The 17,356-nt window shown below is 45.2% G+C and overlaps 1 protein-coding gene across 1 annotated transcript in view; it reads right to left on the bottom strand.

Moving 5' to 3' along the window:
• Window positions 1-17,356, bottom strand: part of LOC134572094 (integrin alpha-M-like) — a 93,089-nt gene that overhangs the window by 12,917 nt on the left and 62,816 nt on the right. The window contains exon 17 of the mRNA XM_063430909.1: window positions 15,876-16,027. Coding sequence (XP_063286979.1) covers window positions 15,876-16,027 — 152 coding nt within the window. The remainder of the gene's footprint in view (window positions 1-15,875; window positions 16,028-17,356) is intronic.

Below are 17,356 nucleotides of genomic sequence, written 5' to 3'. Positions count from 1 at the left end.
TGCTGGTTTACTGCTGGGTTACTGCTGGGTTACTGCTGGGTTACTGCTGGGTTACTGCTGGGTTACTACTGGGTTACTGCTGGCAGGGCCGGTGCTTGGATTTTTAGGTACATAGGCGAAGATGCATTTTTCCGCCCCCCCCCCCCCATCCCCCCCAAAAAACATCTTCACCTATGTGCCTCTTAACCAGCCCCTCTCCCCTCCCCGACCATTAAGGGTCCCTTCCCTGTCCCTTAGTGTTCTTCTCCCCTCCCCCCTCTTTTCCCTGTCTCTTGGTGTTTCTCTCCCATTCCCTCCCTGTCCCTTGGTGCACCCTACACCCCTTTAGTGGTCACACTCCCCTTCCTGGTGTGTCAGTGTGTACAGAGTGTAGCGGAGCGGAGCGCGGTACAGGAGCTTCAGTTTTCTGTACCCGGCCGAACTGACAGGGAGTGCTCTCTCCTCCGCTACACTCTGTACACACTGAAAGTCACACACTCAATGACAAACACACAGACGTCACTGACAGACACAGACTCATTGACAGACACACTGATAGTCACACACAGACTCAATGACAAACATACTCTCACTGATTTGACAGACACACACTCATACACTGACAAACACACTCATCATACACTGACAGACACACTCATACACTCACATGCACACACACAGACGCACTCACTCACACACTGTCACTCACAGACACACACTGTCACTCACAGACACACACTGTCACTCACAGACGCACACACTGTCACTCACACTGTCACTCACAGACGCACACACGCTGTCACTCACAGACGCACACACGCTGTCACTCACAGACGCACACACGCTGTCACTCACAGACGCACACATGCTGTCACTCACAGACGCACACTGTCACTCACAGACACACACTGTCACTCACAGACACACACTGTCACTCACAGACACACACTCTGTCACTCACAGACACACACTCTGTCACTCACAGACACACACTCTGTCACTCACAGACACACTCTGTCACTCACAGACACATACACTCAGACACACACATAGACACATACACTCACACACACACACACAGACACACACACACACAGACACATACACTCACACACACACACACAGACATACATACATACATACATACACACACACATACACTCACACACACAGACACATACACTCACACAGACACAGACACACACACACACATACACTCACACACACAGACACATACACTCACACAGACACATACACTCACACAGACACAGACACATACACTCACACAGACACAGACACACACACACACAGACACATACACTCACTAATTATTTTATAAATAAATATTTTCCACCCAGCCTCCCTACCTGGAGAGCTGGTGTGGATGATGAATCCTTCCCTGGGGTCCAGTGGGGCTGCTGGGCGGCGTGCGGCTGTGCTGAGATCAGACGCGGCGAGGGAGCTCTAACCTCTCTGCTCTGCTCCCTCGCGCGCTGCCTGTCTGCTGATACCGCGGGAGCCGGAATATGACGTCATATTCCGGTATCAGCAGACAGGCAGCGCGCGAGGGAGCAGAGCAGAGAGGTTAGAGCTCCCTCGCCGCGTCTGATCTCAGCACAGCCGCACACAGCACCGGGGGCCGAGATGGTGGCCCGGCAGGAGGGAGAGCTTCCCTCCTGCCGGTCACTGAAATCTTGCGCCCCCAGAGCCCGTGCGCCCTAAGGCGGCCGCCTGTGCCGCCTTATGGAAGCGCCGGCCCTGACTGCTGGGTTACTGCTGGGTTACTGCTGGGTTACTGCTGGGTAACTGCTGGGTTCACCTATCCTTACTTTTTACATTCTTTTTGCAGAACAGCTTAATATTTAAATAGATAACCTGCTTAGTATGACATGCTATATAGTCCTTAATATCACAACTCTTTGCATATGGGGTCCTACTGTTTTACATATATTGAAACTCCCACATTTAAAAAAAAAAAAAAAACGTTTTGTGAATTTAAAAAATGGATTTCCAGATTCACTGTCATACAGCTGTGTACTAGTTTGTCCTTCAGATTCAGTTGGTGCGCCTCTAAAGAGCACTCGAGGTTTAGCTGGTAAAAAACGGTGTTAAAACAGGGTCTTAAGTGCCAATGTTTGGAAATACTTTTTTTTAATGCAATGTGACTGTACACTATAGTTGAAAATTATAGGACATTGTAATTGATCAATTTGATTAGACCCTTTCTCAATTGTCATTGGTGTAAAGAACCTTTATCTATCCATAGCTTTTACCTTCTTCGTGAACTCTGTTAGTAATTCAGAATCATATTCCTAGTGATGTCCCGAACGGTTCGCTGGCGAATAGTTCCTGTCGAACATCGCTTGTTCGCGTTCGTCACAGATGGCGAACACATGCGCTGTTCGGTCCGCCCCCTAATCGTCATCATTGAGTAAACTTTGACCCTGTACCTCACAGTCAGCAGACACATTCCAGTCAATCAGCAGCAGCAGACCCTCCCTCCCAGACCCTCCCACCTCCTGGACAGCATCCATTTTACATTCATTGTGAAGCTGCATTCTTAGTGAGAGGAGGGACAGTGTAGCTGCTGCTGATTTGATAGGGAAATTGATAGCTAGGCTAGTGTATTCAGTGTCCACTACAGTCCTGAAGGACTCATCTGATCTCTGCTGTAAGGACAGCACCCCAAAAAGCCTTTTTTAGGGCTAGAACATCAGTCTGCTTCTTTTTTTTTTCTGTGTAATGTAATTGCAGTTGCCTGCCTGCCAGCCTGTGTGTCAGGCTCACAACCTATACTGTGCCCACTTGCCCAGTGCCACCACTCACTCACTGGTGTCACAATAGCTTGCATTTAAAAAAAAAAAAAACTTTTTTGACTGTAATATAATAGTCAGTTTCCTTCACGCGTGTGCGTTTCAGGGCCTGCCAGGGCACAGTGTCACACCAGTGCAACTCATATCTGGTGTAACAGTAGTGTACATTTAAAAAAAATATATACAATTTTGACTGTAATAGATTGAATAGCAGTTAGTTGTCTGCAAGCGTGTGTGTCAGGCCTACAGCGTCTACTCTGCCAACTTCTGCCACTGCACAGTGCCACTCATATCTGTTGTCACAGTAGCTTGCACGCATAGTACCACTAATCGAAAAAATAAATGACAGGCAGAGGCAGGCCACCCCTCAGGGGCCGTCATGGTCGTGGTGCTGTGATTCCCTTTGGCCCTAGAATAATGCCCAGTGTTCAGAGGCCACGTACCCTGAACTTGAAAAGTTCTGAGGACATAGTTGACTGGCTAACACAGGACACCCAATCTTGTACAGCTTCCACTCGGAACCTTGACGCACCATCCTCCTCCACCTTAGCTTCGGGCACCTCTCAAGTTACCACCCGCCCGCCTGCCGCCACCACCAACACTAGCACCACAGCCGCTTTACTTGGTATGTCAGAGGAGTTATTTACACATCAGTTGGAAGAAATGAGTGATGCGCAACCATTATTGCCAGAGGATGTAGAAAACAGGGATATGTGTCAGGCAGCATTACACACGTACGGTGTGATGATGATGATGTTGTACCCACTGCTGCTTCCTTTGCGGAGTTGTCAGATACAAGTGAAGCGGTTGATGATGACGATGCGTCCGTGGATGTCATGTGGGTGCCCGCTAGAAGAGAAGAAGAACAGGGGGAAAGTTCAGATGGGGAGACAGAGAGGAGGAGGAGGAGACGAGTTGGAAGCAGGGGGAGGTCTTCGCAAGGAGCTAGTGGCACAGTCAGACAGCATGCATCGGCACCCGGGGTCAGTCAGACAGCACACCAATCAACGCGTGCTGTTGCCACCACCAGAATGCCGTCATTGCAGAGCTCAGCAGTGTGGCATTTTGTTTGTGTGTCTGCCTCTGACAACAGCGATGCCATTTGCAACCTGTGCCAAAAGAAACTGAGTCGTGGGAAGTCCAACACCCACCTAGGTACAACTGCTTTGCGAAGGCACATGATCGCACATCACAAACGCCTATGGGATCAACACATGAGTACAAGCAGCACACAAACTCAAAGCCGACATCTTCCTCCTGGTCCAGCATCTTCAGCCATGTTAACCACTGCTGTCCTCCTTGCCCCCTCTCAACCATCCGCACCTCCGTCTCTCGCCTTGAGCAGTTCCTGCTCATCTGCCCACAGTCAGGTGTCTGTCAAGGACATGTTTGAGTGTAAGAAGCCAATGTCACAAAGTCACCCCCTTGCCCGGCGTCTGTCAGCTGGCTTGACTGAACTCTAAGACCGCCAGCTTTTACCATACAAGCTGGTGGAGTCTGAGGCGTTCAAAAAATTTGTAGCTATTGAGACACCGCAGTGGAAGGTACCCGGACGAAATTTCTTTGCACAAAAGGCAATCCCCAACCTGTACTCGATTGTGAAAAATGAAGTAATGGCATGTCTGGCACACAGTGTTGGGGCAAGGGTCCATCTGACCACTAATACCTGGTCTGCAAAGCATGGTCAGGGCAGGTATATCACCTACACTGCGCATTGGGTAAACCTGCCGACGGCTGCCAAGCATGGAATGCGTGGCTCTGCAGAGGAGTTGGTGACACCGCCACGACTTGCAGGCAGTCCTGCTGCCACCTCCTCTACTCCTCCTACTCCATCCTCTTTCATAACCTTCTCGGCTGAGTCCTCTTCTGCTGCTGCGTCTTGCTCCACATCAAGGGCACCCCCCAGCTCCCCAGGTACTGTTCCACATCCCGGATACAGCAGTGTCACGCCGTCTTGGGGTTGACTTGCCTGAAAGCAGAGAGTCACACTGGACCAGCACTCTTGTCCACCCTGAACGCACCGGTGGATCAGTGGCTGACTCCACACCAACTGGAGATCGACAAAGTGGTTTGTGACAACGGAAGAAATTTGTTGGCGGCATTGCATTTGGGCAAGTTGACACATGTGCCGTGCATGGTACATGTGTGTAATCTGATAGTACAACGCTTTGTGCATAAGTACCCAGGCTTACAGGACGTCCTTAAGCAGGTCAGGAAGGTGTGTGGCCATTTCAGGCGTTCCTACACGGCCATGGCGCACTTTTCCGATATCCAGTGGCGAAAAAACATGCCAGTGAGGCGCTTGATTTGCGACAGCCCGACACGTTGGAATTCAACACTCCTAATGTTCGCCCCCTGCTCCAACAAGAACGTTAACGACTATTTGTATGACCGGGGTGCTAGGACAGCCACCGGGGTGCTAGGACATCCTCTGTGGAGCTGGGAATTTTTTTGCCACGTTACTGGACGCTCATGTGCAATGCTTGTAGGTTCATGCGTCCTTTTGAGGAGGTGACAAACCTAGTCAGTCGCACCGAAGGCACCATCAGCGACATCATACCATTTGTTTTCTTCCTGGAGCGTGCCCTGCGAAGAGTGCTGGATCAGGCCGTAGATGAGCGTGAAGAGGAAGAGTTGTGGTCACCATCACCACCAGAAACAGCCTTATCAGCATCGCTTGCTGGACCTGCGGCAACGCTGGAAGAGGATTGTGAGGAAGAGGAGTCAGAGGAGGAATGTGACTTTGAGGAGGAGGAGGAAGACCAACCACAACAGGCATCCCAGGGTGCTTGTTGTCACCTATCTGGTACCCATGGTGTTGTACGTGGCTGGGGGGAAGAACATACCTTCAGTGAGATCACTGAGGACGAGGAACAGGACATGAGTAGCTCGGCATCCAACCTTGTGCAAATGGGGTCTTTCATGCTGTCGTGCCTGTTGAGGGACCCTCGTATAAAAAGGCTGAAGGAGAACGACCTGTACTGGGTGTCCACGCTACTAGACCCCCGGTATAAGCAGAAAGTTCCTGAAATGTTACCGAATTACGGCAAGTCGGAAAGGATGCAGCAGTTCCAAAATCAATTAAAAAGTATGCTTTACACAGCGTATAAGGGTGATGTCACAGCACAACGGGAATCTAACAGGGGAAGAGGTGAAAGTAATCCTCCTCCTCCCATGACCACGCCGGCAAGGACAGGACGCTTTACAGACGTGTTGTTGATGGAGGACATGCGGAGCTTTTTAAGTCCTACGCATCGCCACAGCCCTTCGGGGTTCACCCTCAGGGAACGACTCGACCGACAGGTAGCAGACTACCTCGCCTTAACTGCAGATATCGACACTCTGAAGAGCGATGAACCCCTTGACTACTGGGTGTGCAGGCTTGACCTGTGGCCTGAGCTATCTCAATTTGCGATAGAACTTCTGGCCTGCCCCGCTTCAAGTGTCCTGTCAGAAAGGACCTTCAGTGCAGCAGGAGGTATTGTCACTGAGAAGAGAAGTCGCCTAGGTCAAAAAAGTCTAGATTACCTCACCTTTATTAAGATGAATGAGGGATGGATCCCGAAGGGACTGACACTGGGCGATACATTCGACTAAAAAAGGCCTGATGAGGGGGACGTAACAGGGTGTCGCGGCTGCCGGCCCGCCGCGTGATATTTAAATCCCTAGCTCACCCCAGTTCCTTGCCCTGTCGTGGTTTCCTGAGAGTTCATTGTGAATCTGATTTCCTGGTATCCTGATCTTGGCTTTTCCCTGGTTATTCTGAATTCTGGTTTCCCTGACTTGGCTTGTGTAAATGGTATTGTGTATTTTCTGGCTTCCTTGACCTCAGCTTTCCTTTTGACCATTCTCTGTCTCTAGCGTATTAGTCCGGCCATTCCAAGGTCCGGTTTACGCTCTGTCCTTTTATTTTCCTTTTCTTGCCTATGTATATATTTACATTGTTTCTGCGTGCTGGACCACACTAGTAGTCGTGACATTGGGATTAAACTGATAAGAATAGTACTACTTAACACACCACTCCTATCTGGTGGCACATTAGATTGCACACGCAGTGCCCCAAATTTGAAGTAGGAGGACCGACCAAGCATCTTTTTCCATCTCCCGGTTCCTAAAATCGACGCCTTATATACATGTCCCCTGATAGGGGATGTAACAGGGATTAAACTGATAAGAATAGTACTGCTGAACACACCACTCCTATCTGGTGGCACATTAGATTGCACGCACAGTGCCCCAAATTTGAAGTAGGAGGACCGACCAAGCATCTTCTTCCATCTCCCGGTTCCTAAAATCGATGCCATATACACGTCCCCAGATAGGGGACGTGACAGGGATTAAACTGATAGGAATAGTAATACTTAACACACCTTATAATAATGCATAGAGAGGCAACGCAGAGAGAGGAGTCTGAAGAAGAAGAGTCAGAGGAGGAAGGTGGCTTTGAGGAGGTGGAAGACCAAACACAGCAGGCGTCCTAGGGGGCTTGTTGTCACCTTTCGGGGACCCTTGGTGTTGTACGTGGCTGGGTGGAGGAAGAGACCTTCAATGACATCAGTGAGGACAAGGAACGGGACATGGCTAGCTTGGTATCCAACCTTGTGCAAATGGGGAGTTTGCGTTTGTGCAAATGGACTGTTTGCGGTGCGTTAAACGGGGAGTTTGGTCTGTCACTGTGAAGCGGGCGTAACCCTTACACTACCTGATCGATACAACATCATACCTGATGTTTTAAAGCACGTTATTCCAAACAATTTAGGAATGTTAGGTGATTTATGCCCTTTATGGATTAAAACCAGACTCTGCATCAACTATGTAATTTTCCATGGGAGTTTTGCCATGGATCCCCCTCCGGCATGCCACAGTCCAGGTGTTAGTCCCCTTGAAACAACTTTTCCATCACTATTGTGGCCAAAAAGAGTCCCTGTGGGTTTTAAATTCACCTGCCTATTGAAGTCTATGGCGGTTCGCCCGGTTCGCCCGTTCGCGAACATTTGCGGAAGTTCGCGTTCGCCGTTCGCGAACCGAAAATGTTATGTTTGCGACATCACTACATATTCCTTTTCCAGGAATTGTGATTGAATCTTTTTCAATTGCTCCTCACAGACAATTGCAAATGTTTTTGATCCTTTGAAATTGTCCAAAGGGGACATTGTTCAACCAAGGGTGGCGGTGACAGCTAGAAGTTAAAATAAAGCTATTAACATTGACACTTTTGAAGTTTGGCTTTGATTTCAGAATATCTTGGTCTATATATCGTACCAAATCTAGAAATTCAATACTGGTCTGACTATACTTATACGTAAAATGAAGATTAAAATTATTTATTTATTTTGTGGGTTTCTTCATGCGAACGGTTGCCAGGGAGCTAGTGTTCGGTTCCATTCGAATGAAGGGAAAGTGCCGAACCAGGGGCACCCAGATAAAGCTGCTAATGGCGGCTGGGGAGGTTGAACTCCTTAACAAGGTCTTTGTATATGGCTCGTTGTCCTTGGGCAGGAGGCTAGCTGCCACGATCGGTGGCATGTGGCAGGCTCCTGTTATAAACTGCAGCCATTGACCGGCACTGGTGTGTGGTCCCTGCATGCTATATGTGACAGTAGCAGTCGATGTGCAAATTATGCATTGTTATTGTGGTAACTCTGGAGCACCCACTGTTATGTGTCAATTTACATAATGTTGGTAAACAAATTAGTGCAACCAAACAAGCAGTTCCATGTATAAAAGTGTTGCACAAAAATGTATTATATTCATTTGTATTTAAATGGTTTTCACCACATGCTTAAAGACAAGTCACCAAAGGCTAGACCTTATTTAAAAATAAAGTATTGTTTGGTAGTTATTTTGAGAGTTGTGCCCTATCTGGTTCAGTAGCATTGTTTAAGGTCTAGCTTCATAGCTGCACTATTCCCTGTAACCATGGCCATTTAAGAACAAGTTGACCTTAGATATAAAATTGTCTTAGTAAAGATGGTAACTTAGGTTCAGAGGCTCAAGTGCCTTAGTAAAGGCAGTACTTAACTTCAATGTCATCACTAGCCTGGAAGAATGAGGACAGGCAGATAGTGGATACCTACCTGAGAGAAGGAGGATTGGCAGAGTGGTCGATACCTGCCTGAGAGACGGAGGACCGGCGGAGGGGTCAATACCTGCTTGGGAGAAGGCGGCTAGGCAGAGGGGTCAATACCTGCCTGGGAGAAGGCGGATAGGCAGAGGGATTGATACCTGTCTAGGAAAAGGAGGACCAGAGGAGGGGTCAATACCTGTCTGACAGAAGGAGGACATGTAGAGTTGTTCGATACCTGCCGGGGAGAAGGAGGACAGACAGAGAGGTCGATACCTGCCTGGGAAAAGGAGGACAGGCTGAGGGGTCGATACCTGTTTAGAAGAAGGTCAATACCTGCCTTGGAGATGGAGGACAGGCAGAGGGGTCGATACCTGCCTGGGAGATGGAGGGCAGGCAGAGATGTCGACACCTGTCTGAAAGGAGGAGGACATGTGGAGGGATGAATACCTGCCATGGAGAAGGAGGAAAGATAGAGTGTTCAAAACCTGCCTGAGAGAAGGAGGACAGACTGAGGGTTGGATACCTGCCGGGCAGAAGGAGGACAGACAGAAGGGTCGATACAGGCCTGTCAGAAGGAGGACAGGTAGCAGGGTCGATACCTGCCTGCAAGAAGCTGGACAGGCGGAGTGGTTGATACCTGCCTGGGGGAAGTTGGACAGATGGAGGGGTCAATACCTGCCTGGGAGAAGGCGGATAGACAGAGGGATTGATACCTGTCTGAGAGAAGGAGGACAGGCAGATAGTTGATACCTGCCTGGGAGAAGGAGGACAGGCTGTGGGGTCGATACCTGCCTGCGAGAAGCTGGACAGGTGGAGTGGTTGATACCTGCCTTGCAGAAGGAGGACAGGCAAAGTGTTCCATACCAGCTTGGGAGAAGGAGGACAGGCAGAGGGGTCGATACCTGCCTGGGGGAAGTTGGACAGATTAGGGGTCAATACCTGCCTGGGAGAAGGCGGATAGGCAGAGGGATTGATACCTGTCTGGGAGAAGGAGGACAGGTGGATGGGTCGATACCTGCTTGAGAGAGGGAGTACAGGCGGAGGGGTCGATACCTGTCTGAGAGAAGGAGGACAGACAGAGAGGTCGATACCTGCCGGGGAGAAGGAAGACAGGCAGATAGTTGATACCTGCCTGGGAGAAGGAGGACAGGCTGAGGGGTCGATACTGTAGCGTTACTTACCTTGTCCGGGTGCCAGCCGAGGTCCTCTGTTCCCGGCGCGCTCAGAGCGCTGATGACGGTGGGTGCTTACCGCGGAATGCGGTCACGTGTCCCGCCTAGCTCTGAGAGCGCTCCGCGCGTCACGAGCACACTCTTAAAGGGGAAGTGGGAGCCGAAAATCAAAACGGTCTCCCATTGGCCCCTGTCACCCCACACTCCCCATTCTCTCACATTTTGGGGGCGTGGATATGACAGGGGCCAATCAAGAATAAGTTGAAGGTATTTAAACTTACCTCTCCCTTTACTCCCTGCCCTATCGTGGTTTCTGTTGCAGTTCCCTTTAGCGCTTGTTGTGTTCAGTTGTGTTCCTTCGTATTGACCTTGGCTTTGTTTCTGACTACGTTATCTCTTTATCCTTATCTGTTCTGTTTGCCGGCTTGCTGTTTACTGTGTACCAGACCCCGGCTAGTCCTCGTTTACGCTGTCTCTCTGTGCCCTTGACCTCGGATCGTTCCTGACTCTGTCTCCTCTCATATACGTTGAGTCCGGCCATTCTAAGGTCCGGTAGATGTATCTCTCCTCTGTGTTGTCTTTTGTTGAGTCGAATCCTGCGAGTTATTTTCGTTACAGATACCTGCCTGCGAGAAGCTGGACAGGTGGAGTGGTTGATACCTGCCTTGCAGAAGGAGGACAGGCAAAGTGTTCCATACCAGCTTGGGAGAAGGAGGACAGGCGGAGGGGTCGATACCTGCCTGGGAGAAGTTGGATAGACTGAGGGGTTGATACCTGCCTGAGTGAAGGAGGACAGGCGGAGGGGTTGATACCAGTCTGGGAGAATGAGGAAAGACAGAAAGGTCGATACCTGCCTGGGAGAAGGAGGACAGGCGGAGGGGTCGATACCTGTTAAGGAGAAGGAGGACAGGCTGAGGGGTCAATACCTGCCTTGGAGATGGGGGACGATGGGCAGAGGGCTCGATACCTGTCCGAAAGGAGGAGGATATGTGGAGGGGTCGAAATCTGTCTGGAAAGAGAAGGTCAGGCAGAGGGTCACTACTTGCCTGGGAGAATGAGAACAGGCAGAGTGGTTGATACCTGGTTGAGAGAAAAAGCCCTTCTTAACTTAGATTTGAGTATCTAATAACTGACTCAAATCTTATAACTGTAACTCAAATCTAATAACCGTAACTCAAATATAATAAAACTCAAATATAATAACCGTGACTTTAATCTAATAACGTAAATCAAATCCAATAACCGTGACTCAAATCTAACAAAACTCAAATCTAATAACCGTAATTTAAATCTAATAACCGTAACTCAAATCTAATAACCGTAACTCAAATCTAATAACCGTAACTCAAATCTATTAACCATGACTCAAATCTATTAACCGTAACTCAAATCTAATAACGTAACTCAAATCTAATTACTGTAACTCAAATCTGATTACCGTAACTCAAATATAATCACCGTAACTCAAATCTAACAAAACTCAAATCTATTAACCGTGACTCAAATCTATTAACCGTAACTCAAATCTGATTACCGTGACTCAAATCTATTAACCGTAACTCAAATCTCACAAAACTCTAATCTAATAACCGTAACTCAAATCTCACAAAACTGCAAACTAATAACTGTGAATCCAATCTAACAAAACTCAAATCTAATAACTGTAACTCAAATCAGATAACCGTGACTCACATTTAATAACCAAAACTCCAATTTAATAATCGTGACTCAAATCTAATAACCATGATTCAAATCTAATAACCGTTACTCAAATCTAATAACGGTAACTCAATTCTTACAAAACTCAAATCTCACAAAACTCAAATCTCCAAACTAATAACCGTAAATCAAATCTAACAAAACTCAAATCTAATAACCGTAACACAAAGCTAACAAAACTCAAATCTAATAACCATAACCCAAAGCTAACAAAACTCAAATCTAATAACCGTAACTCAAATCTAATAACCGTGACTCAATTCTATTAACCGTAACTCAAATCTAATAACCGTGACTCAAATCTAATAACCGTAACTCAAATCTAAAAACCGTGACTCACATATAATAAGCCTAACTCAAATCTAATAACCGTTACTCAAATCTAATAACGGTAACTCAATTCTTACAAAACTCAAATCTCACAAAACTCCAAACTAATAACCGTAACTCAAATCTAATAAAACTCTAATCTGATAACCGTGACTCAAATCTGATAACCGTGACTCAAATCTGATAACTGTGACTCAAATCTGATAACTGTGACTCAAATCCTATAACCGTAACTCCAAATTAATAACCGTTACTCAAATCTTATAACCATGACTCAAATCTAATAATGGTAACTTAAATCTAACAAAACTAAAATCTAATAACCGTAACTCAAATCTAACAACCGTCTGTGCTCCACCATCCTATTTCGCTCGCCCGAGCTTGCTAACGAGGCCCGCGGGTCTCCCTACTCTGATGAGACACTAGACAGCCTATTCTATACTTCTTATGGCGACAATTTATTATTAGACACCCTAGGTCATGTTTGAGACTGACTGGTCCTGACTTATCGCTGTGCTGATACCAAGGGTTGCTGTATTTTGCGAGTACATATATAAATAGGCCCACATACACTGGTACATCATTCTAGGCCAAAGCTCACACACTACACTCCCGAATATGGAAAGGGAATACAGAACTTATATACTTACCAGTCTTTGGAGCTTATGATCTTAACGTGAATTGTTACGATGTTACTATTTTGGATTTACGCACCTTCTTGTTTTATATGTCTTATACCGTTGACATTGTACTTCTCGTCAGCCTGCGAGCCTAATTATTTCTGACTCTTACGTAATAAACAAGATTTACAAAAAAAAAATCTAACAACCGTAACTCCAATTTAATAACCGTGACTCAAATCTAATAACAGTAAATCAAACCTAACAAAACTCAAATGTGATAATCGTTATTCAATTCTTACAAAACTCAAATCTAAGAAACTCCAAAATAACCATAAATCAAATCTAACAAAACTCAAATCTAATAACCGTAACTCAAATCCGATTACCGTAACTCAAATCTAGTAACCGTAACTCAAATCTAATAACCGTAACTCAAATCCGATTACCGTAACTCAAATCTAATAACCGTAACTCAAATCTAATAACCGTAACTCAAATCCGATTACCGTAACTCAAATCTAACAAAACTCAAATCTAATAACTATAACTCAAATCTAATAACCGTAACTCCAATCTAACAAAACTCAATTCTAATAACAGTGACTCAAATCTAATAACCGTAACTCAAATCGAACTATAACTCAAATCTAATAACCGTAACTCAAATCTAATAACCGTAACTCAAATCTAATAACAGTGACTCAAATCTGATTACCGTAACTCAAATCTAATAACCGTAACTCAAATCTAATAACTATAACTCAAATCTAATAACCGTAACTCAAATCTAATAACCGTAACTCAAATCTAATAACAGTGACTCAAATCTGATTACCGTAACTCAAATCTAATAACAGTGACTCAAATCTAATAACAGTGACTCAAATCTAATAACTATAACTCAAATCTAATAACCGTAACTCCAATCTAATAACAGTAACTCAAATCTAACAAAACTCAAATCTAATAACTGTGATGGACCGCCTGGCACTCCGAACGAGTGCCTCCGCCAATGGATGCTCCTAGTGCTCACCGAGGAATTCCAGCACTCCACCAGACACCATAAGCACTGCAAACTCAAATCTAATAATCGTAACTCAAACCTAATAACCGTAACTCAAACCTAACAAATCTCAAATCTGATAATCTTAACTCAATTCTTACAAAACTCAAATCTAACAAAACTCCAAAATAACCGTAAATCAAATCTAACAAAACTCAAATCTAATAACTCTAACTAAAATCTAATTACCGTCACTCAAATCTACACCCTGTTCCAAATTATTATGCAAATAATATTTCTCATTTACCTAAATAATTGATGTAAATAACAGTCAGCATAATTCTCATGTTATCAACTATTTAGAGTACAATTCAAATTTTATTAAACAAACCTCTTAATTATTATTTTTTTATTTATTTATTTATTTATAAAATATTTTACCAGGAAAGCTACATTGAGATTTCTCTCATTTTCAAGTATGTCCTGGGTCCACAAATCATTGCATTGTTACAATTAGGGTACAATAAAATACAAAAACAAAATATACAAAATGTAACATAGAACAGGTAGGAAATATATAATCAACCATAACACGTGCATTCTGGTATGTATTTTCTTAACCCCTTAAGGACACATGATGGAAATATTCCGTCATGATTTCCTTTTATTCCAGAAGTTGTGTCTATAAGGGGTTAAACATAAAAAAAACTTACCATACACTGTTCCAAATTATTGTACACAGTAAGTTTCACAACACTTTATAGGCTGTAAAAAACTGAAAATTGTCATTTGTTGTATTTGCAGCAAATTTACTGAAATCAAAAGCTATTTCAATCAAACTTATACCAACATTTTAACTTTTTAAACATTTTAACAGGTCACGTTACATTTTAACATAGGACCCCTTATTTGATAGCAGCTTCACAAGTCTTGCATCCATTGAACTTGTGAGTTTTTGGACAGTTTCTGCTTGAATTTGTTTGCAAGATGTCAGAATAGCCTCCCAGAGCTGCTGTTTGGATGTAAACTCCCTCCCACCCTCATAGATCTTTTGCTTGAGGATGCTCCAAAGGTTCTCAATAGGACTGAGTTCAGGGGAGGATTGAGGCCACACCATGACTTTCTCTCCTTTTATCCCCATAGCAGCCATTGATGCAGAGGTATTCTTTGCAGCATGAGATGGTGCATTGTCATGCACGAAGATGATTTTATTACGGAAAGCATAGTTCTTCCTTCTGTACCAGGGAAGAAAGTGGTCAGTCAGAAACTCCACATACTTTGCAGAGGTGATCTTTACCCCTTGGTGGACCCTAAAGGGGTCGACTAGCTCTCTTCCCATGATTCCGGCCCTAAAACATGACTCCATCACCGCCTTGCTGACATCGCAGCCTTGTTGGAACAGGGTGGCAGTCCACCAACCTTCCACTACTCCATCCATCTGGACCATCCAGGGTTGCACGGCACTCATCAGTGAACAGGACTGTTTGAAAATGAGTCTTCATGTATTTTTCTGCCCAATGCAGCTGTTTCTGCTTGTGAGCATTGGTTAGTGGTGGCAGAATAGAAGGTTTATGCACAGTTGCAAGACTCTGGAGGACTCTACACCTTGATGTCCGTGGGACTCCAGAGGCACCAGCAGCTTCAAATATCTGTTTGCTGCTATGTAATGGTATTTTAGCAGCTGCTCTCTTGATCCGATGCATGGATCTGGCAGAAATCTTCCTCAATGTACCTTTATCTGCACGAACCCGCCTGTGCTCTGAATCAGCCACAAATCTCTTAATAGTGCGATGATCACGCTTACGTTTTTGTGAAATATCTCATGTTTTCATACCTCGTCCAAGGCATTAAATTATTTCACTCTTTTCGGCAGCAGAGAGATCATTTTTATTCCCCATATTGCATGAAAATGGTGCTCTGCTTAATAATGTGGAACACCCTCCTTTAGTAGGTTTTCCTTAAATTGGGCTTATCTGGCAATCTAATTATCACAGGTGTCCGAGATTGTTTTCAGTGATCAAAAGAGCCCTGAGACACAATGCCATCCATGAGTTAAACTGAAAATCAAAATATTTAATCTTTGTGACACTTAAATAGAATTTGCATAATAATTTGGAACAGGTTGTGATAACCGTAACTTAAATCTGAGGGTCTATGAGTGTCACTCACGGGTATCTGGTATGAGTGCTTCCTGCAAACTTTCTCCTTTGTCAGTTTCACAGTTGCATCCAGAGATTGCCCTGAACCTTTAAACTGAGCGCGTTTCTGAGTGCGGCCAGAATCCAGCGAGAGAGTGTACTTTAACTCTGCAGAAATTTCATCTGGGGAGACAGAGACAGAGTCAGTGGGAGAGACAGGCATAGAGACAGAACAAGAACAAGGAGGTTTCCTTTCTATCTCTAGAGTATCCTCTCTCCTATCATTTATCTCTCTTACCGTGAATTCCTCTCTATTTCCACAGTAGTTTACGCTCTCTCATCCTTCTTTCATCTACCTTACCCATTTTTTCCTCTTTATCTCATCCCATTATCCTCTCTCATATCCTGTTTTCCGTTCTCTCTCTCTCATCCCATTATCCTCTCTCATATCCTGTTTTCCGTTCTCTCTCTCTCATCCCATTATCCTCTCTCATATCCTGTTTTCCGTTCTCTCTCTCTCATCCCATTATCCTCTCTCATATCCTGTTTTCCGTTCCCTCTATCTCATCCCATTATCCTCTCTCATATCCTGTTTTCCGTTCTCTCTCTCTCATCCCATTATCCTCTCTCATATCCTGTTTTCCGTTCTCTCTCTCTCACCCATTATCCTCTCTCATATCCTGTTTTCCGTTCTCTTTATCTCATCCCATTATCCTCTCTCATATCCTGTTTTCCGTTCTCTCTCTCTCATCCCATTATCCTCTCTCATATCCTGTTTTCCGTTCTCTTTATCTCATCCCATTATCCTCTCTCATATCCTGTTTTCCGTTCTCTCTCTCTCACCCATTATCCTCTCTCATATCCTGTTTTCCGTTCTCTCTCTCTCACCCATTATCCTCTCTCATATCCTGTTTTCCGTTCTCTCTCTCTCACCCATTATCCTCTCTCATATCCTGTTTTCCGTTCTCTCTCTCTCATCCCATTATCCTCTCTCATATCCTGTTTTCCGTTCCCTCTATCTCATCCCATTACCCTCTCTCATATCCTGTTTTCCGTTCTCTCTCTCTCATCCCATTACCCTCTCTCATATCCTGTTTTCCGTTCTCTCTATCTCATCCCATTATCCTCTCTCATATCCTGTTTTCCGTTCTCTCTCTCTCATCCCATTATCCTCTCTCATATCCTGTTTTCCGTTCTCTTTATCTCATCCCATTATCCTCTCTCATATCCTGTTTTCCGTTCTCTCTCTCTCACCCATTATCCTCTCTCATATCCTGTTTTCCGTTCTCTCTCTCTCACCCATTATCCTCTCTCATATCCTGTTTTCCGTTCTCTCTCTCTCACCCATTATCCTCTCTCATATCCTGTTTTCCGTTCTCTCTCTCTCATCCCATTATCCTCTCTCATATCCTGTTTTCCGTTCCCTCTATCTCATCCCATTACCCTCTCTCATATCCTGTTTTCCGTTCTCTCTCTCTCTCATCCCATTACCCTCTCTCATATCCTGTTTTC

Source organism: Pelobates fuscus, chromosome 8 (genome assembly GCF_036172605.1).
Source record: "Pelobates fuscus isolate aPelFus1 chromosome 8, aPelFus1.pri, whole genome shotgun sequence".
NCBI classification, from domain to species: Eukaryota; Metazoa; Chordata; class Amphibia; order Anura; family Pelobatidae; genus Pelobates; species Pelobates fuscus.
The sequence above is the reverse complement of the archived record's forward strand: the minus strand, read 5'-3'. Positions and strand labels throughout refer to the sequence as shown.